Below are 26,485 nucleotides of genomic sequence, written 5' to 3'. Positions count from 1 at the left end.
TCACCTCTCATTCTTCTATTTATAAACTAAATAGATTCAGATCTTTAAGTCTTCATTAGCCATTGAATCATTTTTTGTGGCTGTCATCAGCATCCTTCCAGTTTTTCATTATCATTATTAAAAAAAAAAAAAAAAGGGAACATCTGAACTGTGTACTGTACGCCAGCACCTGAGTTGCCAATACTGCATGTGGAAAGATAAAACTCACCTTCTTAAAGCCTATATGCTTGTTTATGACAATCATGGATCATATTAACTTTTCTACTGTATCTCTTTGGGAGCTGAAGCTGGCGAGGTTTTGTAAAATATGTATTGATGACATTGATGATGAATGATGAAACAAAAACTTTTTTTGTGTGTGTATAAATTACTATTTTGAGAAAAAAAGTTGTCAAGAGAGCTTTTTTCCCCAGGCCTGGGGAAGACAGACTGACATCCCAGAATAACCAGTGGTCCTATAGCTAGGGTGGTAGCCTGGAATCTGGAGATCCATGTTTAAGAGCAGCCCTGACTGATTTAAAGCATCCGTATAAATGACCTAATTACAAAGCTTTGTTTTCTCTGTCTCTTGTCAAATTTTTTTAAAGCTGATTTTGGTTCTGATGTAGAATAGAAACAATTGTTGAGAACTCAGTTTCCTGCCAGACAGGATTCCTGGTTTTTGATGTCTGACCTGGAAGCTCATCTGAATTTTGTTTCATTGTTGACTGCTACAATCTGTTCAGAGTCACCGTTTTTAGAATAGCCTTTTATTTCAAGCTGAGTCTCCACCTTTTTTTTTTTCTTTTCTTTTTACTTCCTGCATGTCTGACTTAGCTTTTGGTTGTATTAGAAAGCCATTGTTTGAGTGGGTTCCAGCAGCCCAGATCTGTGTGATGGCCTGTCTTCCTCTGTTTATCCCTGTGCCAGTCTCTCACCTACAAATAGTATCAGCCATCATTTATTGACTTCCAGAAAATTAACAGTAGGGATTAGCATCAAGACTAATATGGTCTCTGTGGAACTTCACTAGCAACAACATTTGATTGACTCCCTATTTGCTTCCTGTGGAGATGTGCTGGTTATTCAGATGTTATTGGTTTAACTTTATTGCTAGTGTGCAGTCCTAATTTTTTAATGCTGTTGCTGTGTGAATTGTTCCTGCTGTTTTTCATCTGAATGGCTTCTGTAAGGCTTTCTTACTAATGCCCTAAGTGCGAGTAAATCATCAAGAAAACTTGCAAAATCAGCAAAAGAATAAAGGCAAGCTGCCCCAAGAAAATGGTGTTTGGTAAAGATACAAATGTAACTAAACTCAAAAGACTAAGTTTTAAATCCATTTATATCAGTTTCAAAATGACTATGTATTCTTACCCTTTAATTCATTATAAATTAAATCAAGTATGAGTGTTTCCATTATTTTACTTGGGATTCATATTGTGTTAAACATTCTTATTTCACTAGATTCATCTCTCTGCCATTTCTTACACTGGTGCTTCACTATAATTTTTCCTGTTTTCTGTAATTTCCCTACTATTCCAAAACATATGAAGATTCAGTCAGGCTTTTTTAATTCTTGGGTACAGGCCATTCAGGCCTATAGATCTAAATTTTTCCCCCCAGTAGATGTTTAACATCCCAATAGCCATTCTAATGGCTTTGAAAGTTCATCAGCATCATGGTAGGAATACTTCATCTTTCTCCCTCCCTGCAGAAATGAAAAGCTTATTGAACATTTCTGCCTTGTCTGCATTTTTAATGATTAACTATTGCTAGGGCTTCACTCATCCCTAATGAACATACTCATGTACTTAAACTCTTTCTTCTTTCCTTAGTCCTGTCAGTCATGGATTTCTTTTTCTTCTGATAAATTCTCTCCATGTCACATTTATATTGATTGTTGTCTGATCCATTTCCCCTTTTCAACTCATTAAATATGCTCTGCTATCTTTGCTTTGCCAATGAACCAGGATGAGCTTTTAGATAAAGCTGTCTTTTTCTGTCAATTATAGGATTGCAGCTTTTGGCCATCTAATCTCTTAAAGAGCTCTGCTTTCATCTCTGTTTTTCTACCTTAAGTTTTTGTAAACTGTCTTTTGAAACGCCCTTTGTGATTGGGACCATCCTTTTCTTTTGTCTGCATCCAATGTAGTCTGGTTGTGATCAGAGGTCCACAGAGGCAAGCGCTGATTTATAGAGCAGTCATTAATTTCTCTGTGCCATATRGTTGAAAATAAAGATGTATCATATTGGGTACAGTCTACCCCTGCCTGTGACTTGGGACAGGATACATTAGTGCGTAAAACCTGATAGTTGTCCAAGTTGGGTTAGGCTGGGGACTGGGACTGTCTGGATATGCAAAGTTAGCGTGTGTGATAATGTGATGTGGTGGTTGGGGAGCAGAAGAAAGGCATAGTCATTGCTGGATATTCATTTATTTTGGCTGGTTGAATGATGCCTCAGTTTGGTTAAGGCCATGCAGTTTTCTTCAGGGACTCTGTCAGCAGGGTCTCTGCTTGTGAATCAGGTTCACTTTTGCAGTCAACAGTAGCTATGAGATAGTTGTGTAGAGCTGGAGGACTCACTACCCAAGCTGCCAAAGCACTCTCTGCTGAAATTGTTTTGGGGTGATGGTTAACACCCAGCTATAGGACTTGCGGAAACCACATATGGAAAATCGGTACTGCTGTAGCTGTACCTGGGCTTAGGGTGGAGGCATTCTGATACAGCTGAATGAGGAGCTGCACGTACGTTTTGGGATTAAATGTAGAACAGAATGTTTCCAATAGACATTTCTAAGTCATAGCTAGTAGTAAACCAAGGTGACCATTGGGGGGCACCAGAACAACATGTTTGAACTGCTGATTAGTGCACACGCTGTTAATGTCTATTTGGTGCAGTCAGGGGGAAAAAAACCCTATGTTTGAGGAGAGGAGGAAATTTCTTCCCATTCTTATATCGACATAATTTCCATAGTGATACTGCCTGCTCTGTTTTGAAAGCATGAGCTGTTAAAGATTAAGCTATAGCAAGCATGAATTATCTTCTACTTTCCAGGCAGCAGTAGCTTTTTTTCTTTTCTTTTCTTTTTTTTTTGAAATGCTTTGTATAAAATTATATGTTGCTCACAAGGTTTCAACTAGAAAATATATATTTTGAATAGTTATCACTGAAAGGTCAGTTTCTAATAAAATATGAAACTGTGCTTGTAAAAATTTTGCAGTTCTCTCCTTCCTGAATTTTTGAATGTCCTAAGTGAGGCCTGAATTCAGTTTTGTTAAAGGAATTAATATATGTTTTTAACAGCAGTTGAGTGTTCTTCCTTTGAGTGACAGTTCAACTGATGGTCTAAACTTTAGACATGAAGGGATACATAAAGACATCCCTGCTGGCTGGTTGCTCTATGTGGATTTCGGCATGGATAGACACTGTCTAACAATGGCTGTAGGCTACTGGTAAGTCATGGTGTCAACCTATCTTTGCTTGCTCCTTGACCTGGCCCCCCAAGGGTTAGCAGGARCATGTCTGCCTTTTAGAACTGGGAGGAGGGGGAGGGAAATACAGTACTTTTCCTTCTGAAAAAGAAGGGTCTTCTGCTGCCTACAGGCAAAGGCTTCTTCCAAGTTGTCTTCTGTAATCTTCCAGAATTCCTCCTCTTAACTTTTCTTAAAAAAATTAAACTGATATTTTATATCAAAGATATAACCCTGTTTCAGTAACTACCTGTTTTCTGTTTTATTTTGGCCTTTTTGTTTAAGTTCTTCAGTGAAGGCATTGGGTTTGCTGTGTACTGAGTCACAGCATGCTTTCTGAAAGACAAGGCTGCTAGCCAAGATCTGGCCTTGCATGGCCAGTGCAGCTGGAAAGCATTAGCCAAATTGTCCAGAGCCACCTACAGTAATCAAAACTTAAAGCCGCCAGGGACTTTCACTCCCTGTGGTACTGGTGGTCCTCCTCTGCCCATTTGTCTTACTGACCTACTGGCCATAAGATAGTGTCCCCCAGTGCATGGATCAGTGTTGAAGCACAATCAAGATGTGGATTTTAGTCATTACAGCACAATTTTTGTAAGTGAAAAACGTTGYGAATAATGCATATTTCTGACAATCTAGACAAAAGATTGGATAACAATAAAATGAATGCAACATGTGGACACATGGAAAAAACATAGATAGAGACTTGGTGAAAGGACACCTAGCCTGAAATTATGTTGCTTTCTCTATGTAATTTGGCCTAATAAAAGGTATTGCTTCACTATACAGACCTTGCTTTTCTTATATCCTCAGACCATCACAGTCACAGCACTAGTATTTAGAAAAGTGTCATTATGAAACACCTAGCTTTCATTAGGCAACTAGGGGCATCTGGAAATCCCTGCGTTTTCAAGCTTGCTAAGCCTATTTGAGGTCTTCTAAAAATGATGCTGAATTTCAAATCAGGAAGTTACTCTGTAAATTTGTGCAGTTCATTAATTCATGCACTAGATGGTGATCAAAAGCAGCCCAAGCTGTACTCTCTTCTGCTTTCCAAAGTCACAGTTGACAGTGGAAAATGAAAACGCATGAGACTGACCATTTTTCCTGCCAAGCTTTTAAACTTCTTTTTCTCTGTCCCAGAATGATTAATCTCTTTAGAAGAATCCTCTTAAAGATTAAAGTAGAAATGAAAGTGTTTAGTAGTGCTGCTAAACTCTTATATCCTATTGAAAGTGTGATTTTCAAATTATTTACTTGATAAACACATAGGAAGTATTTCTGTCTGTGTGATCACCAAATGTTCATGAAATACCCTGTAACTTCAAGCTGGGATTAGTGTTGCTTCCACAATGCAGAAATTCAAATATACAAGTTCTTAAAATAGTTGCTACAGACTGAAACCAAATCTCTGGATGTAGAAATTGATTACCAGTGGTTAGTACAAGGTGGTAAATAGGGAAGGGGGAGCACTGCTCTGAAAAAATGATTACAGACTTTTATATGATTAAAAACAAACCAAGGAGAAACCGTTTCTCTACTGCCTAGCCTGACATGATAAAAACTGTTCTAATCCTGTACCTTGGGAACATTACTGTGTTCAAAGGGAAAGAATGTAAGAGGTATTTTGGATTATAGTACTGGAAAAATGAATTCCACTGAAGAGAATCAGCCCAATATATTCCTTTTAGTAAAAAGTTGGAGGATAATTTTCAGATATGGAGGCTGGTAGAAGGACTTAGAAAGATTAGGGACGTGGACAACAATACTGTTAAGAATGATGATAGAAAATATCAAAGATGCAGCATTTAGATAGTAAAAGGACGATATGCAACACTGAACTTCAAGAAACAGAAGCTATGACTGTACTATAGCCATTAGGGGCCAACAGCACAGTTCAAATTGTTGGAGGAAGGAAGGTATCACAGAAACGGTAAGTCTCAAAAGCTGGGACCTTCTTTTTGTCCTCCGTGTGCTTCTGTATGTGAAGCAGCAGAAGCCTGGTTTAGGACTACAGTGCTCTGAGCCACTCTCATGCAAACATCCTTCCTTCTGGAAGGATTAAAAGCTGGTGGAGCCAGCCCTCCTTAACTCGGCAGCATGGGAGGTGGTCCAACAGGGGATAGGGCAAAAGATACAGTGCTGTCAAGCCACCTTCACTTGTGTAAAGAAAGAGATCTGATGGCACATGGAGCAATGGCATGGCTTAAAGTAGGCCTTAAGAATCCTCTTTTCTCTGTTACTGAGCAGAATACGGCCCCCTCATAATGGAGGCTTTATCCCAGAAACTGAATAAAGAGATCTTGGGTAATAACCTCAAGAGCTGTCTTTTTCATTGCCACGAGGCAAGCAGTCAAGGCACAGCAGGTCAGAAGTAGGACAGTGGGATAACAGCAAGTAAGTATGTACTCACAGGCAACTGTGGGGTTAAAAAGGAGTAAAAGGAAATTTGATGCAGCTATAACATGTTTTACGCTAGTGATCTGTGTAGCAATGAGGAAATGCATGGAAAAGCAAGAATCCAGACAACTGAGTTGATGATATGATTCATATGCTTACTTTTTAACTCAGCCTGGGTGTAATGAGAATCATCTGAGGAAAGTAAAATAACAACAGTTTGGAGCTTGTGGGAGGGCAGTAGCCTGCAGCCTTACTAGATTCAGAGGGGCACTGTCAGTTGCTCTGTAGCACTTTGGAGAGATGAAGGTTATTCCATATACTAGATGGAGTGTTTTTCTGTGGCTTTTTTGTGTTTGGGCTTTTTGGAGGAGTCCACTGTAATTCTGACTTTTGTTTTAAATTGGGCCTACAAAACAGCATAGATACAATTGCATGCATGTAACATATGCATGCAAATTGTTTGTGTGCACATAAAATTGGATCCTTGTATGTATACATAGCCAGCTTGGCAGCTGTGCACTAAAGGGATTTGTATGCACCAAAAACTGGCTCTGAACTTATGAAGGGAAGTAGTGTCAAGAAAGCTGAGGCACACCCTTAGTGTGCTATTAACATGTATTCTCATAACTATTCTTGGTTAAAGATTTCTCTCCCTCAAACAAAATTAGAACTGCAAACCTGTGACTGTCTCATTCTGTGTATTTTAAGATTTTGAGTTCAGAGATGTTAACATAATAGGATAGGATAATGAGGTAAAAGCATATGTGAAGTTGGAAATTCTTCATATCAAGTTTGTGCCACATGAAACCCCTTCCACTCCCTTCCCCCAATTTGAAAGGCAGTTTTGGACCGCTGGGGCACTTCTATCAAATGCAAGTGAGTTTTTACTTATAGAAAATGATCCAAAGCATTATGTCCCCACAATTGCAGTGAAAATTGTCAATTGTCAACCACAGAAAAGGTTTCAGAGCAGTCAGTTTGGTGTATGCAGTGTTAGAAAGTGGCTGAATCCAGTGGCCCTAAGGACCTGGGGGATTCCTCCTGTCCTTGTGTGATAAATATGAGCCTGCTGTGGTTCCCTATCTCCAGGTCCAGTGAGTACCTGTATTCCAATAAATGCGTGTGCACACACATGCACACACTACACAATATACACACAGCTGGCCACACAGATCACCACAGAGAATAGTGCCTTTATTAGCACCCACATAAACACACACAGCTCTCAGAAAAACATGAACAACACGAATGACCCAATTGTGTCTCTCCTCTCCAGCTGATCAGGATTGAAGCCTGCTAGTGGAATAGATATATGCACATTATGGGTCTCTCTGGTAGCTGCTCTTAGACATCTAGTCTTATCCAGTAGCTGGGCCCTGGGCTCCTCCAGTTGCTGGCACCTGGACTTGCAAGTCTGTCAGGTCTGCATCCTCCCACTCCATTGCTGGAACTCAGACCTCTTAGCCTACTTGCTGGCTAGTCCATCTTGAAGTTCACTTGTGTTCACTAATCCACACACTTGGAATAGAGAGCACACCCACACAGAAGATAARAACAGCTTTTAATAAGAATAAGGATAGTCTGAGGTGATCAAGTGCAGGGTTCATGCAGGCAAGCGTACTGACCAGTGCTCTTGTTTACATTTCACCAGACCCTTTTATCTCCTTTTTCCTCTATTTTCTGTCTCTTGTTCCTCCCCAATCCACCTTGACCCCTCCCTGCCCACACCTTCAGTCCTTCATCTAAGCATCCCATAATAAGTTTTGTACAATCCCCCAAATTTTCTGCCCTGTGCATCCCATATTAAGTCCTATCCCCTCTCCTGCCATTTCTGGGAAGGTTTCTTTCATTTATTCCTCTTGGCAGATTTCACACTGGGGCAATTGTTCTCTTGTGATAGTCAGAGGAGTAGCTAATACATGCTCCGTTTTCCCTGATGAGGTTAGTAGGATTCCTCCTGCCTGTCGTTGTTTCTCTGATGCTTGCTGGGTCTTTGTGTTTGCTGTGATTAGCCTTTGATCACATAATGTAGCATGCATCTACTGTGTTAGGTGCCTGAGCACATAGCTGTACTCGATTCTGTGCTCTGGATGTCCTCCCTCTGCCTTTTGACCCGTACAGCTCTTGGGCCTATCCAGCAGTTCTATAGCCTATGAACAGTGCAGGAATGTGGATTTTAAATATCTTTGATTTAAGATAAACTGTCTGCACAGGCTTCATCTTACCATACTTTAGCCAACTGAGACTTAGACGTGTTCCCGCTGAAGCCCGTGGAGAAGCAGAGAGGCTTTTTCAGACTGATTCCATCCATCTTAGATGCCTGCTCAAGGATGAGATGAATCACTCTTTGGAGGGCCCTTTTTCTCTCAATTAACTAAAGGCAAAGCCTGAATGGCTAGTTTAGGCTAGACATCTAACTTTTAGACTGCCAAAATGATGGGAGTTGAATCCTACTTTCTGCATTTTACCTTCAGTGCTGGAGGCCCTGTCTTTGGGTAACATATGATGTACAGCTCAATGAACCTGACACTTTCTTTCAAGCTATTATTCCCCTTGTGCAAAAGGCTCTTATAGAAATAAGTAACTGCTATCTGCATACAGTGTAGGTCCTGATGGAAAGCTACTGTCTGGAGTCAATACAGGGGCTGAAACTTGGGAACTGAGGGTCCACATTGCTGATGTGTGTGGCATAAAGAGGGAAAGACCAGGACTGGACTTCCTGTGATCCATCATATTTCCAAGACCCTATGTCCACACTACATCTTCACAGCAGTGAAGTTCACACCAGTTGCTAACCCAAAGTGCGGACGGTGAGTGCATGGAGTACTAGCTCCTGGAGGAGCTGTCATCTGCACTGCACTGCACCTGATGCATGAGTTTAGCTGTGGTTCCTTCAGAGAGGAACCAGTGGTGAGCTTGTGCAAGGCTATTCACAGGCAAATTTGCACCAAACCCCCTCCCCCCCCCATCCTGCTCACTAAATCACTAATGTACTTGAATGATGCTGGTTCCATTCCTAGTTTTGGCATAGAGTTGTGGTTAAGATCTTGGTGAAGTTATTTCCTTTCTCTGTGCCTCAGTTCCTCCCCGGAGTTAAGATGAAAATGATAATGCTGCCTTTTACCTATGAAGTGCACTGAAATCTGTGGATGAAAAGCACTGTAAAACTCCGAAATAAGAGGAATTTTTAACTTGTGCTTAGGAGTGTGATTCCTTTTTCTTTTTCCTTTTTCCTGACTGCAACTTCTTATTGATTTGTGTCCCTGCTTCCCACCTGCCTGGTACATGAATAGTGAATGGATGTAGCTTTAAGAATATCAGGTTTTAAGAATGAGAGAGCTTTAAAAACAAAACAAAACAAAAAAACAAACCAAAACAAAAAAAACGTGTAGCCCAAACAGAGCTTTTGAATCCATAGATATGCTGGTCCTGWCTGAAGAATGGAAGGAAGATCTATAGCAGCATGAAGGAAGGACCTAATAAAATGTACAGTAATATAGTCATGGTAGAGAAAAATAAGTTTCCATTCCAAAGTATTTAGTTTTATTGGGTATTATTTGATTTAATTATCAAAAGCACAGTAATTATGACCTATGCGATACTAATGAATATTGGCAACAAGACTCGCAAGGACACATGATCTAATTAGCTTTAATGGGATGGATTTAATAATACATTGGATTAACATCTGTTGGAGCCAAGTATCAAGATTTATTGTTCTCTGAATAAATATTGACCTCTTGCTCTCAGGTTAATAAATCTTAAGCTTGCCTCCACTTAAATGAGTATCTACTTATTACATTAGCACTCTCTTGTTTCCTATCATCAACTTCAGTATGAGCAGAGGGGAGCTGTACTTCCCTCATGCTGCATCAAGTACTTAAAGAAATTGTAAGGAAACATTGAATTTCCAAATAGAAACTAAAAAGGGTTGGGGCCTAAGCCCTTTGTCCTTTCTTCATGTAAAACTGCCCCTCCTTGCTGTTGCTTGACAAGTAGAAATTTCAGAAATATTCAGAAATGATCAACTAATAGTAATGCTACAGAAAAAGTGTGTAGCTTGCATCATCCACTTAATTAAGCAGTCTTTATATATTGTGTAATGTTGTGAGTGGTGTCAGAAATAGTCATGGGAGTGAGTGGGAGGAAATCTTGCTCCTTGATGTGTACTGAGATACAAAGTCTTCTCTAGAACTTCAGATTTCGCTTTGTTCTTAGGATATTTAAGCATAGATTCCTTTTTAACTGTAGGCAAGAGGATTGAAATGGAATACATTTCTTTTTTGTGCCTACAGGGTAGGAATTTCTTATTACTCTACAAAAGAATCAGTATGGTCGGAAATCTGTACAAGCCTTACAAAAGTTCCTATAGTTATAACCAAGAATTCTTCTAAAAACAGTAGAAAACATTCGAGATTGATATCCTTTCAGCAGAATATTTAGACCTTCCTTTCAAATTTAATAGAGTTACGAGGAAATGTGTCTTAGTCTAACTCTACTCCGAGTAGAGTCAGCTGTAAAGCTCCCTGTGACTTCAGTGGCATACTTCTGTAGGTCAATGTTGATGAATGCATAGAATCTTTTCTTGAGCCACTGATCAGTTGGAGACTTTATAAATTTTGTAGGAAGTTTATTTGTATTCATTGAATTCTGTGGAACATTTTCGCTAAAGGAAGTGAAATTTAGCAGACTTTAATGGACAAGTTTTATATAGTAGATCATAACTGCTTTCAAAGATCAAAAGATTGTTCTTTTCCCCCTCTGTGCCTTTATCTCTCTCTGGTAAAAATATACATGTTGGTGAAGAAATGCAACAAAAACTGCTAAGTTTTTCACCTTTTTTTCCCTCCCTGCTGTTCTTTTGCTGAATGATTGCTTCTGATTATACTATCTTCACCTTTTGGGTGTGATTTAGAGGTTGCTGTGGCACTGAGGGAAATTGTGACATTTGGTATGGTCCAGAATGAATACCTAGTTCCCAGACCAGGCTGGAGAAAGAAAAAGATTCTCAGAGCAATTTGGTGTACAGCCTTAGAGGATTTAATCTGTCTCTCTGAATGTCGAGCCATACTTATAGGAGCCTGTACTTATAGGGCAGGCTCAAAGTCAGCCAACCTTTTATTCCATACACTCCTTTTGAGGTAAATAATCATTACAAATCTCTGCAGGATGGATGCTACATTTTGAGCCTGGTGTGCCTTTCCCCCTCCAACTGCCCTGAATTGCCTAGGGATTCACTGCAGTCTAGCTTCATTTAGCTAAAACTTCTATCCAGAATTATACATATTTTGATTTTTCACTTTGCAAAAAAATTGTGGGTGCAAACCATTATTTTCCCTTCACTTTCCASCCTTCCAGACTGTGAGAAAACTCACAAATTGTGAAACCTTAGGCATCTTGCTGTGTTCTTTCAGTTTCCTTGTTGCTCACTCATTTAAGCACAGAGACTTGTAACATATGTTGTATTTCAGCTGTGGAGGAGAGAAAAGCAAAAAAAAAAAAAAAAAGTCACTGGAGATGGGGAGAGGAGGAATGAATGAACATTGTCTTGGGATAAAGTATATATGGGTAGAGTGCTGTTAACTTTAGTAAGACTCCATGCAGAAGGGTTTGGTAGCCTTTATTTCATGTCCAGAACAAACTTTGAATAACTGAGTAGGCAAAACAGTTCTAATAAATGACAGTAATTGGTCCTGTATTTCACAAGATGGAGGGGGACAGGGGGTCCTTTTCTTTGTTAAGCTGGGTGATCAGATCAGGCAGCCTTGCTTTTATGGTAGCAGTCTGGATTGTGGTGTGTTGTGTCCCTCCCCGAGAGATTAGGAGCAGCCTCTGTGAAGGTTGTTATGCTGTTCTTAAGGACAAAGGAAAAAAAAAACACATGCAAAAGGTATCTAGTTTTGTTGTAATACTCATACTAATACACCAGTAAAGCAACACAGAAATGTAAGAGAAATAAGGAATCCAAATGAATTGTCTCAAAAAGCACACGTTCTCAGGAGTAGACATGGGACTGTGCACCTGGAAGACTGCATTGTTCATCAACTAAGTTTCAGCTGTAAGGAAAGCACACACATAAACATCTGCAAGTGCTGATTCATGGGTGTTGTCTGTTCTGCCTCATTCTTCTCAGAGGCAAATGCCATCAGTGTAAAAGCCTTTATCTGAAGGCTATTTTTTATTGCATAAACGACTGGCTAAAAAAGTCATTCAGGGCAATCAAAATCTGAGCCAAGCTGCCATCTCCTATTAATCAAGTCATTTTCAGTGATTTGTGGGGTTCGTTAATGTGTCTTGTGGCAAAAAGTAACTGATGAGATGATGATGTGCAAAACGTGATACCGTAGATACAGCACACAACCGTGAGCTGAAGGTGAGCCAGGAATGTCAGTGGCAGGACAAAAATACAGCAGCATCTGTTCTCCTTTGATATGTTAGTTGTTCTGAAGAACATGGAAGTGGTTACTGCTATTTTGACAAATGCACTTATTTCTCCTTTTGTTGCCTGGTGTGGCACAAGGGGAGCACTGCGCAATAGCGTACAGTAATAATTTATTAGTGGTTTAGGGATGTGGGCCCAGAACAAATTCTAGACAAAAGAAAAACATGTTTGGGTTTTACAGAGTGCCTTGGCTGCAGGAACAAAGCTGTGATTGGGTGTGCAAATATTTGGTATTTCGATTGTCCCAGTTGGGGTGACAGCTGACAAATGGTCTGAGTTTGTTTTTAATTATCACCGAAAGGAAAAAAGCCTGCTGTTTTAAAATCTGCAACTGATTTTGCAGCACAAGGGAAGAAAAGGTATTTAACAATAGAGGATATACTTTCTTAACGTTAGAATATGTTGAAAGCACTATTACTTCCAAATATTTATAGTATTTAGTTAGTTTTGTAATTACACCCAATCAAAAAAGTATTTTGTTCCAATTGTTGTGCATCTAATGATCATATTAGAAAGCCAGCTACTGTCCTCACTTAATACTAATTGGTGTCATTGATTTCAAAGTTATCTTCTGCATTCACACTAGGTAATACAGCCGATATACTGTGACAGGTGTTTGTGATATTTGGCAAAGAAGGTTTTTTAATGATATATCATGTTAGTGTTCAGAACACCCATGAGATATCAGGGCTGATTATGATAGATGTATGAACACAGAGAAGTCCCTGCCCAGAAAGATTATAGGCATCATGCAAGGGGAAAGAGAAACCTGTTACCTAATTATAGGCATCATGCAAGGGGAAAGAGAAACCTGTTACCTAAAAGAGATTGAGTGATTTGTCCAAGACAACCCAAACAGTCTCTGAGAGGGTTAGGGACCAGTCGTAGCTGTTAATAGTCTGTATCCAGTCCTTCAACCACTATGCTATCATTTAACCAAGGTAAGAAACAATATTGTGAAGACCCACTGGAATTAATAGCCCATATGTACAAATTTAAAATTGTGTCCAAATATTTACCTACTTGGGGTTTTGTTTATTTTTTGGTGGCAATTGCTGTATGTCAGTTAAACTGATTTAGTTAATAAAGTTTTGTTATGAATATACATGAATCTGAACCAGCCATTTTTTGCAGGAAGTATAACTTGTCAGACCTTAAATAGCCAGAATGTTGTCTTTTAAGTAAAAATCAATAACTTCCAAATGAAAATTTGCCCCTTCTGGGGTAGCTGAAGTGGATTCTTGTGGTCAAATGAGAGAGATTGTTCTGCATAAACTTGTCTTCCATTGCAAGAAATAATTGAGGCAAGAATACAAAATGTGTTTTCCATTTTTGTGAAGCCATGAGTATGTGATCTTTTCCTATTTTCAAAGAGGAGACTCTTTTTTTCATCTTCTAGCTACGTCTCTGGTGCCAAGTTCTAGTGCAATATTCAGTACCTTGGAAAGTTTCATAAAGGCAGTATCCAAGCAGGAGAAATAGTTTGATCTACTAATATACCATCGTCCTTCCAACAGTGTCTAGCCTGCTTTTGTGGATTCCTATAAAGGTTATAGATTTATGGCAAGTGTGGCTTTCTCTAGTAAAAACTGAAGGCTGTTTGCAAACTGCCACCTGAAGTAGACACATAGGAGAAAATCTGGATAAGTGTATTCTCCTTCCATTGAAGTCCATGGCAATTTTGAAATGAATTTCAGTGGGAGCAGAATGAGGTCTGGTGACTAGGAGTCACTGCTGCCAGTAGCTGGAATAGCTTTTCAGTTTTACATTGCACAGGTGTTCGGTGAACTGGAAACTGTCCAAAAGATTTGGAAAAATGATTCTGATAGAAGTTGTCAGTATTAACAGTGGTTCTTACAGACATATTCTGACTTTGTAGTACTTGCTGGGCTAGCATGATTACAGTTATCTATACTACTACAAGCTGTCCACATGAGATCCCCAGCCAAATTTTGCTGACAGAACAGGCAATCCCATTAATTTTCTCATACTTTCTGTCTTTTCTGGGGGCCAGGAATTCTACAGGTGATTTAGTTAAGCAGTTTCAGCACTTTTGATCCCACATATTTATGGTTGTACAAGTAATGGATCTTTTGGTTTGGCCACTGGATTAAGAAACTGAAAGCAACTTTGRTTTAAGTTGACCAGAAAGCATTTTTGTTTTCAGACAAGCTTAAACAAAGACTTTCTTAGTTTCGGTTTTCTTAGTCCTTTTCTATTCTCTGTAATAAAAATGGGTCGGTTTCTAATTGAATTTAAATTTTAATTGGAAACATTGTTTTGAAAAAAAAATCAGAATACTTTTGGTTTAAAAATATTGAAAACCTTTAGGCTTTTCTGGTTTATTTTTTCTGGCTAATACTATCTTTTAACTTGTGCTATTTGCGAAATTCATACGTACTTTTTTCCCCGAAGCAATGTGTTTTTGTATGTTCTGTGCTTAGCAAAATAGTTTTTCCCAACACTGTTGTCAATGCATAAGTCATTCTTGTTGCTTCAGCATTTAATTAAAAAATACAAAATTTACAAAATGTTGGTTTTAAAAAGTACAACCTTAAAACCCCCCATTTGCTTTGGAAAAAGTGGTTGTCGGCATCTGATATGACTGGACTTATATGATTAGAGTCGGTAAGAACTACAGCAGTACAGGTAGCTTTCAGATAACACAGATACAGAGTTAGGGTATAAAAAAAAATCTGTGATGGGACAGTTTGAAAATACTGGTCGAAAGTTAGGTCGAAAAAGAGAATCCTTGGAGATTAAGGGAAGGCACAGAGAAAGAAATTAATAACCAAGACTGGACACAGTCTTCCATTATCAGCAGACTATTCTGCAGTTCTCCAACCTGAGCTTTCTTGCCCTTCCAGTGGATCTGTTAGTTGCAGTTGTCAGAGACTATACTAGAGCAGAAGACTAGGAATCTAAATCCAGTTGTTGCTTGTTACTTTACTTAAGCAAGATGAAAGGTACCGTACTTGTTGGGAAACTCTGATTCTCCTTAGGACAACTTATTCAGGTATTCATAACCAGCAGCATAATTCAGGTGGTGCTGGGGGCCCAGTGGATTTACCTGATATGAACAAAAGAGCTTCTCTTACTTTTTTTACTCTTCTCTTCCTTGTCATCAGAAGGTATCAGCTATTTTGGACTAAATGTATGAATTGAACCATATACTGGTAATAGTGGGCTATGTATTTTAGAAGTTGATGGAATTGAATGATTTGAACAAAGCTAGTAACCTGGCTATCTTATTGTGATTTTTTTTTATAGTTAAAATAGACTTTTACTAACCATTTTTAAATACAAACTTCCATACTGTTCAACAGGAGGCAGCTTACACTGAATGAATTCAAAAGCATAATACTGTGACAGTAGTAATGGGGTGGGAACATCACCCATTTAGCTGAGCTGCTCTGGAGATTTCACATTACACAATAAATCTATGTGCTAGGAAATTGTTCTTAGCTTAAGAACCATGTTTACATAGCATGACCACTGTGAGAATAGTTTCAGAGGTCTTTCTCATGAGCAGAAGAATAAATGATCTTAAATGGGCATTTTATGAAGTCCTCTGAAAGGATCTGAAGCATACAAACTTATGCACTAGCTCTTAGAGATACTAGGCATATGCTTTTTTTGCTGAGAAAGTGCTCAGCCCTTTGGCAAGTCAGCTTTTCATAGTAGTTGCTGAAGAACATTATTTAGGCAGTCACTGCCTGAGCTTGGAGGAAATTCTTGAAGTGTTGGAGAAACTTGAATTAAGTATCATTAAGCAGTCAACTGCAGTGAATGCAGTGGTTTTTAAGGTCTCTCTCTATAGGGCAATTGCACAAAACCACTTTTTTCAAGGATACTTTCAGGGAAATGTCTTGCTTTCCTGATCCTCCTGGTGTGCATACATACTCCAGCTGCAGTGTCCAAGGTATCCCTGGCTCCTCATCTCGCTGCTCTGTTAGCGTGCAGGTGCTGGGGAGGAACATTGGCATCTTCCACATGAGTGCAGGAATGAGGGTCAGCTGCAATTTGGACTCTGATAGAAACAACTCAGATTTTAGGGCTAAAGCTTTCTGTTGTTTGTAGTGTGGCTGAGTGCTGACAGGGAGTGGGGAAGGGATTATCCTGGCACCCAGGTAATGCTGAAGGAGCTTAACTACTTCATCATTGCTGCTCCAGTTTAATAACCTCTGCTGTTAAAAGTAAGGGAAGAATCTGGGTAGCATGAGATGTTACAGCATCTATGTGGGTCTGCTGAGATCAGTTCCCAGGCGAGGCAGATCCCCTGCACCTCTGGATGTGCAGCATAATGTGCACAGGTCTGCTGCACAAGGGCTTTCCACACAGTGCAGTCACTTCCTTGCCCATGGAGGAAGGACATGTCTCTGATAGCCAATATGCTGCTGAAGTGAGCTTCTGAAATAAAAATCTCCAGGCTGTTGGCATGGGAGGCCAACAGTGGGAAGGAAGAGGGTGAAGAAGAGCAAAAGAGAGACAAGAACTTAGATTTTAGGATGCATTACACTTAAAATTCTGAGACTGTTCCACTGATGGGCAACATAAAGAATTAGATTTACAATTTGAAGTAAGTTCTGTAGTAAAATAATTGGATTGGTGAAGCAATTTCAATCTCACTGAATTGCTTTCCCAGGAGTCTATCCTGAACGGGGCTGTGCAGCTCTTTCTGATATCTGAGCATCCTCAGTTCTCATTGACTTCAGTGGGAATTGAACTCATTGAACTCCTCACTAGGTAATTAGTCCCTTATAGGTCTGATTTTTCTGCTGCAAACTGGAAGTTGCCTTTACTTTCAGTTAGCAGTCATAGCTAGTGCTCTTCAAGTCCAAGCTTTAGCATGCTTGCATCATTTGACGACTTTTTTGTGAAACTTGTACTTAAACATTTGTGAATATATTCTGTTCCTTGCTACTTCCTGTGGAGAGGATCCATGATAGTCTTGTTACACTGACTGCATTATGTCAGCAAATAAAGCATGCAAAATACCTGATGGTAACCCTTTCCAAAAATAATCCTGTCAAAAGCCCACAAGACAGTATTTTCTTTTTTAAAGTAGAAAGCATTTTGCCTTCAAAAAGGACAGGAGGCACTTCAAAACATATTGAGAGGACAACCTCATTAGAATAGAGGATAAATGAAATAACGAAAGGGAGATTTTCTACCTTTCCTTTCCAGGAGAGAAGACCTGCTGAAATGTGATATATTTACAGTCCTCATGTTGCTGAAGCTCTAAATGTTTTTGGTCTCATTCTCTCCATTTGTGCTACTGTACATTTTGGGGTGATGGATTGTGGAGCACTGGGTGTTGAGATGAAGAGAATCAATAGTATGGTACAAAAGATGAAATAATTCTGTTGGAACATCAATAAAGGCTAAAAGTTGCCGTAGGGATTTGAATCTTAAAGAAGAGCTTGCGAAAGTATATTAAGTAGGATTCACTACTACTCACCTTGCACTTATAGCCTTTATTCCATGAGCAGAGTTTGCTTGGGGGTTCTTGTCAAGTACAGGACTGGAGGAGTTGTTTCTTTTCAGTGTCTGTATAGTGCCCAATGCAATGCCCCCTGGGCTCAGGGTCTTTGAGCATTGTCACAGCGTCATTGCTATCTAATGCCATAGCTGGCGTGAACAAGAGTGGAAGAGTTGAGCACTGGTAGTCTGGTGTGATGTTAAAGGGGCTCAACACATGCAAACTGAAGGGGAGCAGGAGAACTTTTATCATGCCGAAGTTGTTCACTGTTTGTTTAAGAGAACTAGTGTACAGACCTGCAACACGAGTGGGTGCATAACCAGGCGTGTTGCCAACCAACAGTGTTCCCATGTGACTCCCGTTTGCCCTAGTGTTAGCACAGTACAGTACCACGTTCAGTGATTGCACAGGATGCAGTCTGGAATATTTGATCCCAAATACAGAGGACCATTTGCTGAGTAACATACTTTTCAAGWTGAAGAGGGATGTCTCATGCAAAATAGCTACTTCCACTGTCCAAGCAGAACTACAGTGGGTTTTTTTGCTCAGGTATGAACTAAATGAGGTTACTCTGGTGTAATTTTGAGCTATAAAACAACAAAATTGGAGAATCCTTGAATCATTTGCCATGCAGTTGGAAATCCAGGTGGGAGATATTTTTCTTCCCATAGTACGAGGATATATTTAGTGACTTCTATTACTAAATGATGTACACATTGCAGATACACAGTAGAATTGTGATTTCATTGCTAGCTTTCATAAGGATCTTTATGCAGGAGGCACACCTGAAGCACTACATTAGATTTCTGTGGTGAAAGGTGCTATTGAAAGTGAGTGAAGGTATCACAATATGCCTCCTACCACATCTGCTGTAAATTCTGAATGTTCCTGTCCTCATGGTTATCTTTGTGTTTCTCAAATGTTTATCAGCACTGCTACCACAACTTATTTCTTTGTTTTTGTTTATAGCATTAAGCAAAAAAACCCTTCTGGTTGCACATTGCATTGTGAAATTATATTCATGGCTCTCATGTGCATAATTCGTACTGATGTCACACTCTGGGTTTTAATTAGAATTCTGACTCCATTGCTCTCATAGTTTAAAAAAAAAAATCACTAAATGAAACAAGTAGCTTTGTCACAAAGACAAACCAAAATCAGCTGAGGCAAATTAAGTTAGAGCCATAAACATTCCTCCTCTGAATTCAAAATAGATTTTGAAACAATGGTCTTTTAGGCAAGTACCACTAAACTAGTATGGGGAAGCTAGGCTATTAGTATTGAAAACCTCAGATGTTTCTATCTGAGCAAATTGTCTGGGAATTGCCTAGTAAAATATGCCATGTAAAAATAAAGCTATTAAAGCAAGGTTGGCATCATCATTTTTCTTTCTTTGCAGGTCAGGTGGTAATTTCCAGTACTAACTTTTAGAGTTGAAATAAATTAATGCAGAAACCAAGGTTAGTTTGTACATCTGTTTGCTTAGTTTTTAGCCAAGACTTTTCAAAAGGATGCAAAGGAGTGCACTGTTTTGAAGTGCATTAGCGTTATTAGTAAGACATTGAAACGTGACATGTTTTAAAAAATATTGCTCTGCCAAAATATTTAGTTATGTTGGATTCTGTCTTCCAAGGGATAGTGTACTTGATCCAGCAATGCATTTAAGCTTATGACTAATTTCAAGCATGAGAACACAGAAGAACTACTCACATGCTTAAAGTTAAGCACAAGGTTAATTGCACAAGGTTAATTGCCTTGCTGTGAGGGGATCAAGTGTTCAGTCATAAGGACCTGACTGCCAATCTTACTGGTTTGTTCGGCAGTGAGGCACCTATGAGGTTTCACCCCATTTACACAAGAGTGATGGAATCAAACGCCACTTAAGCCTTAAATCTAAGAGATGGAATTTTAACCTCCATGATCAGGACTTCTCCCTTAATGTTGCATCTGTCTAACTTCTCTGTCAGCTTAAGGTTCACAGGAGTCTATGGAGAGAGTCCTCCAGGGACTGCCACTTTGCAGATGTGGCTGGGGTAGGGCCATCAAGTGCGAGTAGTGACACAGCCTAGTTTAGCACAAGGAGATAAACCATGCCCTTTACCAGCTGCAGTCAATGTTCTCCCTGAGTTCAAGCCTTTGATCTAAATCAGGAAGACTAGGGACCATAACCCAAGCTGTCCTATATCACAGATACATGTGCCAAGCAGCAGGCTTTTGAGGGATTTAGATCTTATACTGTTTCTTCCAGGTTCTCAATGCACAGTCTGCATCTAAACCTGCAGGTTTGAGTTATAATGTTTCTTGGGGCAGGCAAGGGAATGAGAAACTCAGACACTAAAAATGCTTCATCAGTCACAAAATCCAATTCCTTCCCAGATATGCTGATTTACTGAAGGAGACAAAAACCCTTCTCTGGCTTTACTTTCAGGTTGCTCCTATAATTAAAGAGAGGATGATGAAGAAGGGCAGCATGATGCTTGGGTACCAGCCTCACCGGGGCAAAGTCAACTTCTTCCGCCAGGTGATCATCAGCCCACAAGTGAGCCGAGAGGACATGGACTTCTTGCTGGATGAAATGGAACGGCTTGCCAAGGACTTGTAACGCTATTTCCACAGTACCAGGTGTTGTGCTCATGTGTGATATTTATGGAGAGAGAGTGGCAGCGGCATTCTGGTGCTATCTTGTGAAAGGTAGTAAAGAGCTTGACATATAGCTTGGAAATTGTCATTTTATGTAGTGATGTTAAGGATCTTGCAGGTAGAATACCCCTCCACAGGAAAGTATTTGYTGATGGGGTTTGAAGATGGCCAGGGGCAGGCCAGTGCTGGCAGCACCACTGCCATTCTGGGAAGTGTTTCCTGGACAAGGGAGCACTTCTGAAAATGGTATCTATGTCCCAGGGAGGGCAGCTTTTTACAGTGTGCCTGTGCACACTGTAGTTCAAACTGGTGTCTTACATATGCAGGCAATACTCCTCTAAAGTTACTGTTAGGAGTGGATTTAGCTCAGGGAGCTTTAAAATGCTAGCTAATACTCTGACTACTCTGTTGATAGTTTAGTTTGGTATGTGTTTAAGGATAGAGGCCTGGTTGGTAATCACACTGATAAGACTGGAAATTGTGGACATCCATGAAGATTTCCTCAAGGCCTCTAAGTAGGACAATTGCCCAAATTTTTCACCATGAGGACAGTCAGGCAGTGGAACAGGGGCTCGGAGGGGTTGTGCAGGCCCTGTCCTTAGAGACTTGCAGGACCTGGCTGGACAAAGGCCTGAGCAACCAATGTTGACCCTGCTTTGAGCAGGCTGAGCTAGTTGACCTCCTAAGGTCCCTTCCAACTTGAAGACATGATTGGACTCAAGTCAGTGTTTGCAAAGGTTTCCCACCCAAAATGTCACTGCAGTTTTAGTAGAGCTGAGAATGTTGGAACAGTGTCTTATAATTTAGTAACTCTTTGTTAACAGGAGATGCCTATCATTTCTGAACTACTGTTCACCCTCCTCTATTTTTAAATTTATTTAGCAGCTTTTGATGCACTTTAAAATGATAACATAGAAACAATAAAATATATTTATCTGAAAGATAAGTATTTTTATGCATCATGACTATTTATAAAGAATATAACAAAATAATATATTTGTCAGGGTCTGTTTGGATTTTCCTACAGATTTAAGATGGCTAAATCTCATGTAATCAATGTATAATTTATATTCTGGTACTGAGATTAAGATGGTGGTGATCAATGAAAATCTGCCTGTGATTTTAGGATGTGAACAGTCAGAGAATTTTTGGTCAACCTTAATTTGAAAAATTAAGTTCAAACTTTTTATTTATGTGTTAAGAATTATGGTATATGTTAAGAATTACAGTATACTTGATTTATTTTTCATTCTAGCTATAAAATGATTCATTTTATAAAGATAGAAATCATAAATGTATTTTTGGAGTGAAGTTCTTGCAGCAAACTCATGGAAATAACCATGTCTTTCATCTTGTAAATCAGCACACACTTACTTTGATGTTTTAGTGTTTGTACCCTACTCTATTTGAAGTAGCACTGACCAATATGAACTTTTCTACTGTAATGTTTTCTGTATCTGTTTCTAAAAGCTGTCTTCAAACGCAATGCTTTCTTGCTTTCATTTCCTACACTGTACTAGGATCCAACATTGCATGACATTCCCACTTTCAATCTCCAGGATGATGGTATGGAAAGTTTAACAAGGTCATAGTCACTATCAGAGCAGTACATAGGAGAAATAGTCACTTCATAGCACTTGACAAATGTCTTTAGCAATGTACTGGAAATGAATATTCTTGTGCTGTTATAGTGAGCCACTGGATTTTAAGTCAAACCCCACATTGATATTAGTGGAGAGTTCTGCATAAAAATGAATAGCACAATATAGCCGCTGGATTCTGCCCTGTAATATCCACAGGATTATGTCATCATTTATTACCTTGTGCTTCTGGGTATACTGGCTATCATGATCTTGGGAAGCACTTATGGTTCAGGGCTATAAAGCTTATTTAGCCTCCCAGCCACTCTGGATGGAGTGCAGAGAATGCAAGGGATGCTGAATAGAGGGGATGATTTTGCTGTTGCCTTCTGAGATACACATAGACTGTTAACACTTCTCTTTTTCAACCTTAAAGGGAAAGACAGAATACAACATCAGGATTTTTTGATTATGGTCCAGATTCTTGGTGAGTTCTTGATTCAGCGGAAGATATGCCGCCTTCCATCAGCTAAGAATTTGTCCTGGGGTGTTTCGTGACACCACTACTAGCAAATGTGTTATTGTCTTGTTTCTGTTCATGTTAGTCCTTTCCTCTGCTTCCAGATACTGTGACACTCGGGGTACTTGTCGGTCTGAAGCAGCACAGTTCCTTTCTGTGGTTGTAGTGTCTATAGTATTTTTAAATGAGAGCAAAAATCTAATATTTTCAGTGTTTGCAGAAAATGGATCTCAGATCAACATGTGCACTGTTGTCTTCAAAGGTAAAGGTTAACCTTCCAGCATGATGTGAGTAGCTTATCTGATATCCATATATTTTCTATTTCTGACTCCTTATCATGTCCAAAGCATGCAATGTGATGGTCTTATTTCAGGTCATTTTGTTATAGTTACTTATTTAGGACTGGTATGTACAAAAAGTCTATTTTGTACCTGATGATTTTAATAAAAAGTGAAGTAAATGACACTCCTCCAAATACAGACTGTGCTTGTCATTTCTTGTCATTTGTCAATCTAAAACTGCAGAGATATGTATAAAGAAGCTACAAATGAGCTCTCCAGATGGAGGAACATCAAGCTGCCTGCACAGCTTTAAAATGTGAAACCTAGTTTAACCCTACTTCAGGATGTGGTTTATCTGTGTGCTGTGCCTGTATCATTTTTAATAAACATCTTGGATGAAAATGTGTCACCGTTTATCTTGTGCTTGATTTCAAATGCAGAACTTATATTGTTTTTGCAGAAATGGCCATTTTATTTATTTTTTTAATATTCTAGCTAGATGAGATTGGCCCATGAGCTATCTCTTCTAGTTACTGAGAAGCACTGTCTTTCAGGGTGCTAAGCCAAGTTCTGGCAGCAGTCAGGTACAGGTATAAATCAGTGTGGAAACGGATCCAGTGGCTGTTTCTGTCTTAGCAATTTCTTGTGTCTCATTTTAATAATCTTTTTTCAATATGGAGCTTTATGAAATGAACAAGATACTTAGAAGGGACACCAAGGCAATTTTTGCTATTGGTTGGGTGGATGTCCCTTGCAAAACCTTTGAGCATGTGAGCATTTTGTATTGGATCCGTGTGCAACATCACTCATGCAAGTCATAACTCACATTGATTCAACCAGAAACCCTTGCTGGATGGGGCCCTGAGTTTTACCACTGAGATCTTTCATTTCAACACCAGTAGTTTGGCACTGAGAACATCTCAGTTTATCAACTTTAGGCTCATGCCTGAAGATTCAGATTTATCTTTATTTCTGTTAGCCTGAATTGAAATGTGTTTTCACTTATATCCTTTGATGATGCAAAATGCTTTCAAATAGCATGTGAGCCTTAAAGCATAGGAGTCCTTCTGAAAGCCTGGTAGAAAGGGAGAGTTTGCATGCCTAGCAGGTGAGGTAAGAGGGGGTAAAAGCCTCTTACGTGTCTGAGGCCTCCTCGTACACACAGACCACAGCACTATTTCATGCTCAAAAAGTGGGTATTTTTAAATCCCTTGGTAGCTTAGTAGGACTCACAAAACTGATAGGAAGTAGTGAAAGTAGAGTAGGAGAACAAATCAGAAATGCTAAATGCTACATCTGCCTCCCCTTACTATATCACATATGAGCTCTATGAAAAACCAATGGTAAGCTGAAAGACATAAGTCTAGTAGGAGCTATGTACAATAAATACTATATATATAGTTTTTAAGTGCGGTAACAATCTTAGAAATGGTATAATTTGCAGAAAAGTACTTCAGGAAAGAAAAAATGCATTAATTCAGGAATAAAATTAGAAATGCAAGTTCTGTGGAGTCCTTCGGGAACAGAGAGAAAACTAAAGCTGGAGAGTTGTGGCTAATATAACCCCGTCCAGTTAACCTTTCTTGAATACCCCACCTTTGTCTTGTACTCAAGCACCTATCCTTTTGCTAATGTTAATAAATTAAACCTTTTTTCTCTTTGTTAAACTTGTATAGCAATAAGAGTGCTTTTATTGTGATCTAGCAGACACTGGGCATTTTACCCCTTGAGAAATAGTAGTTCTAGCTCCAGCGTGTATTCATGGTGTCCCTCAGCCTTGGGGTGTGCTTTGGAGCTCTCRGCAGTTGGAAGTTGACTTTTTCTACATCAAAGCTACAAGGAGCAATTAAGGGACTGACGACCTTCAATGCAGGGGTGGCAAAGAGGAATCGCATTTAGCAGAGCTACTCAGTGCTCCTTTTGAAAGGAGATGGCAATGCAAGTGGTGGGAGTGACTTCCCACTTGGGAGGCCACTTTTCCTGTTGTGTTAAGGAGTCCATCTTGTCCCATTGTCAGCTAAATAGAAATCACATCAGGACATCTGCGGACAGTGGGGAGGAGATGTGAAATTGGTCGGTTTCTTGTCGTTTGCATGTGTACTTGCATCCTTCTGTTAGGAGGTGAAGTGGCCTGTTCTGGCCCACAGCCTTGTCATATGTTCAAAACTTCTGAGCAGTCAGGCCGTTTACAATGTTCATCTTTTGCTATAAACATACAGAGCCTTCTCACAGCTGCTTAGACTGCAGGAACTGAATGAGGAATGAGGTAATAAGACCTGGAAATAGAGAGAAAAACCTTCCTAATAGTACTGACTGGAGCAGAGAAGGTTGCTTAAGACATAATAGTATTCATTGGCATCAGAAGCTCTCCCATAGGCTCTGTTCAATCAGTAATTATCTCTCTGTCTGCAGACAAATTTGTATCATATTCATTACTGGCTTTTGAGTACCTATTTTGAACAGCTCCCAGATCCGCATAGCCTCCCTTCCCTGTTTGCTACTGGTGTGGGCCTTCAACAGGAGAGTGGAGCGTGTTCAGCCTGGAAATCGGTTGTAGGTGAGGCCCCCTCACATGCCTTCCCTGCTTCCTGTGGTTTAATTGGTAAATGTTGATAAACCATCTGAGCTTATAAGCACTATATGCGGTACAGTAACTGCTAAATATTGCCACTGTTACATCCTGAAATAATGCAATTGCAAACATTCATTATGCCTTAATTGCACATGCTAATTGCAGGTTAGATGCAATCAAAGCAGTGCTGCCTGGCAAATGCACTGTGCAACCCATGAGAAACCCTGGTGGAGGGGTTTTCTTTCTTTAAATTGAATCTAGTCTCCCACAATTACATGTTTTTGCTTCAGATGTACAATTAGATGTTATTACTCTAATTCTGTAACTACACAATAATCAGCCAAAAATTACATTGAGAAGCAAAACAAAACAAGGAAATTTGCACAGCAAGAGGTACAATAAAGAGAACGTCAAAGGTTTCAAGGCAAACCCACAAAAGGAAACAATGGTAGTATGAACAATTAACCTCTGCTAAATCGAAGGTTCGTGAATATGCTRTGTAGTGGGGCTACAGCAGTGGAATGGTGAAGTAGTAGCTGCTATAAAAGCATCAAAGGATTCACATATACACCAACACCTCTGCAGTCTGCCCCAGATTAGCATGGTCTATCCATTCATTCTAGAAAAGCCCTTAAAGAGGACATCATGCTTTGTAGTACAGTAATGATTTTGTATCTMTTGGGGTAAAGTTTGTTTTAAAGCATTCTCAATAATAAAAGTGAAATCAAAAAGGCAGTCTTGAAAAAAATCCAGTGGAGAKGACCACCTTAAACCAGAGTAGCTCATGTACAATTGATGTAAAATTGATCACATTTTTAAAATTCATTAAAAAAAAAGTCCTTACACACTGCATTTTGCAAAGGTTAAAGTCAAACAACAGGGAGTGAAGGACAAGGGCCTTTAATAGCTCTGTCAAACACAGGCATTCTGTTTTGATGAAGGAATTTATTTCTTCTAAGTATCTTGGAGAGCAGTAATTTCTAAGCTATTTAAAATGGAAAGTATGACAAAAGCACTTGCTGTGAAATAGCGGAGGCCCATGGAAAACATCTGCCTTTGGGACTATGTGGTCTGTATCGTCCTCTGCACAAAGCTGTTCTTCCAAGAAAACTTCCT

The 26,485-nt window shown here is 39.4% G+C and overlaps 1 protein-coding gene across 1 annotated transcript in view; it reads left to right on the top strand.

Annotated features, from left to right (window-relative positions):
- GADL1 (glutamate decarboxylase like 1) overlaps positions 1-21,632 on the top strand; it is an 87,136-nt gene extending 65,504 nt beyond the window's left edge. Inside the window, exon 15 of the mRNA XM_026064202.1 lies at positions 20,205-21,632. Coding sequence (XP_025919987.1) covers positions 20,205-20,378 — 174 coding nt within the window. The 3' untranslated portion in view covers positions 20,379-21,632. The remainder of the gene's footprint in view (positions 1-20,204) is intronic.
- The last annotated feature ends 4,853 nt before the right edge of the window (positions 21,633-26,485 follow it).

Source organism: Apteryx rowi, unplaced genomic scaffold, assembly GCF_003343035.1.
Source record: "Apteryx rowi isolate R43461 unplaced genomic scaffold, aptRow1 scaffold_210, whole genome shotgun sequence".
NCBI classification, from domain to species: domain Eukaryota; kingdom Metazoa; phylum Chordata; class Aves; order Apterygiformes; family Apterygidae; genus Apteryx; species Apteryx rowi.
The sequence above is the reverse complement of the archived record's forward strand: the minus strand, read 5'-3'. Positions and strand labels throughout refer to the sequence as shown.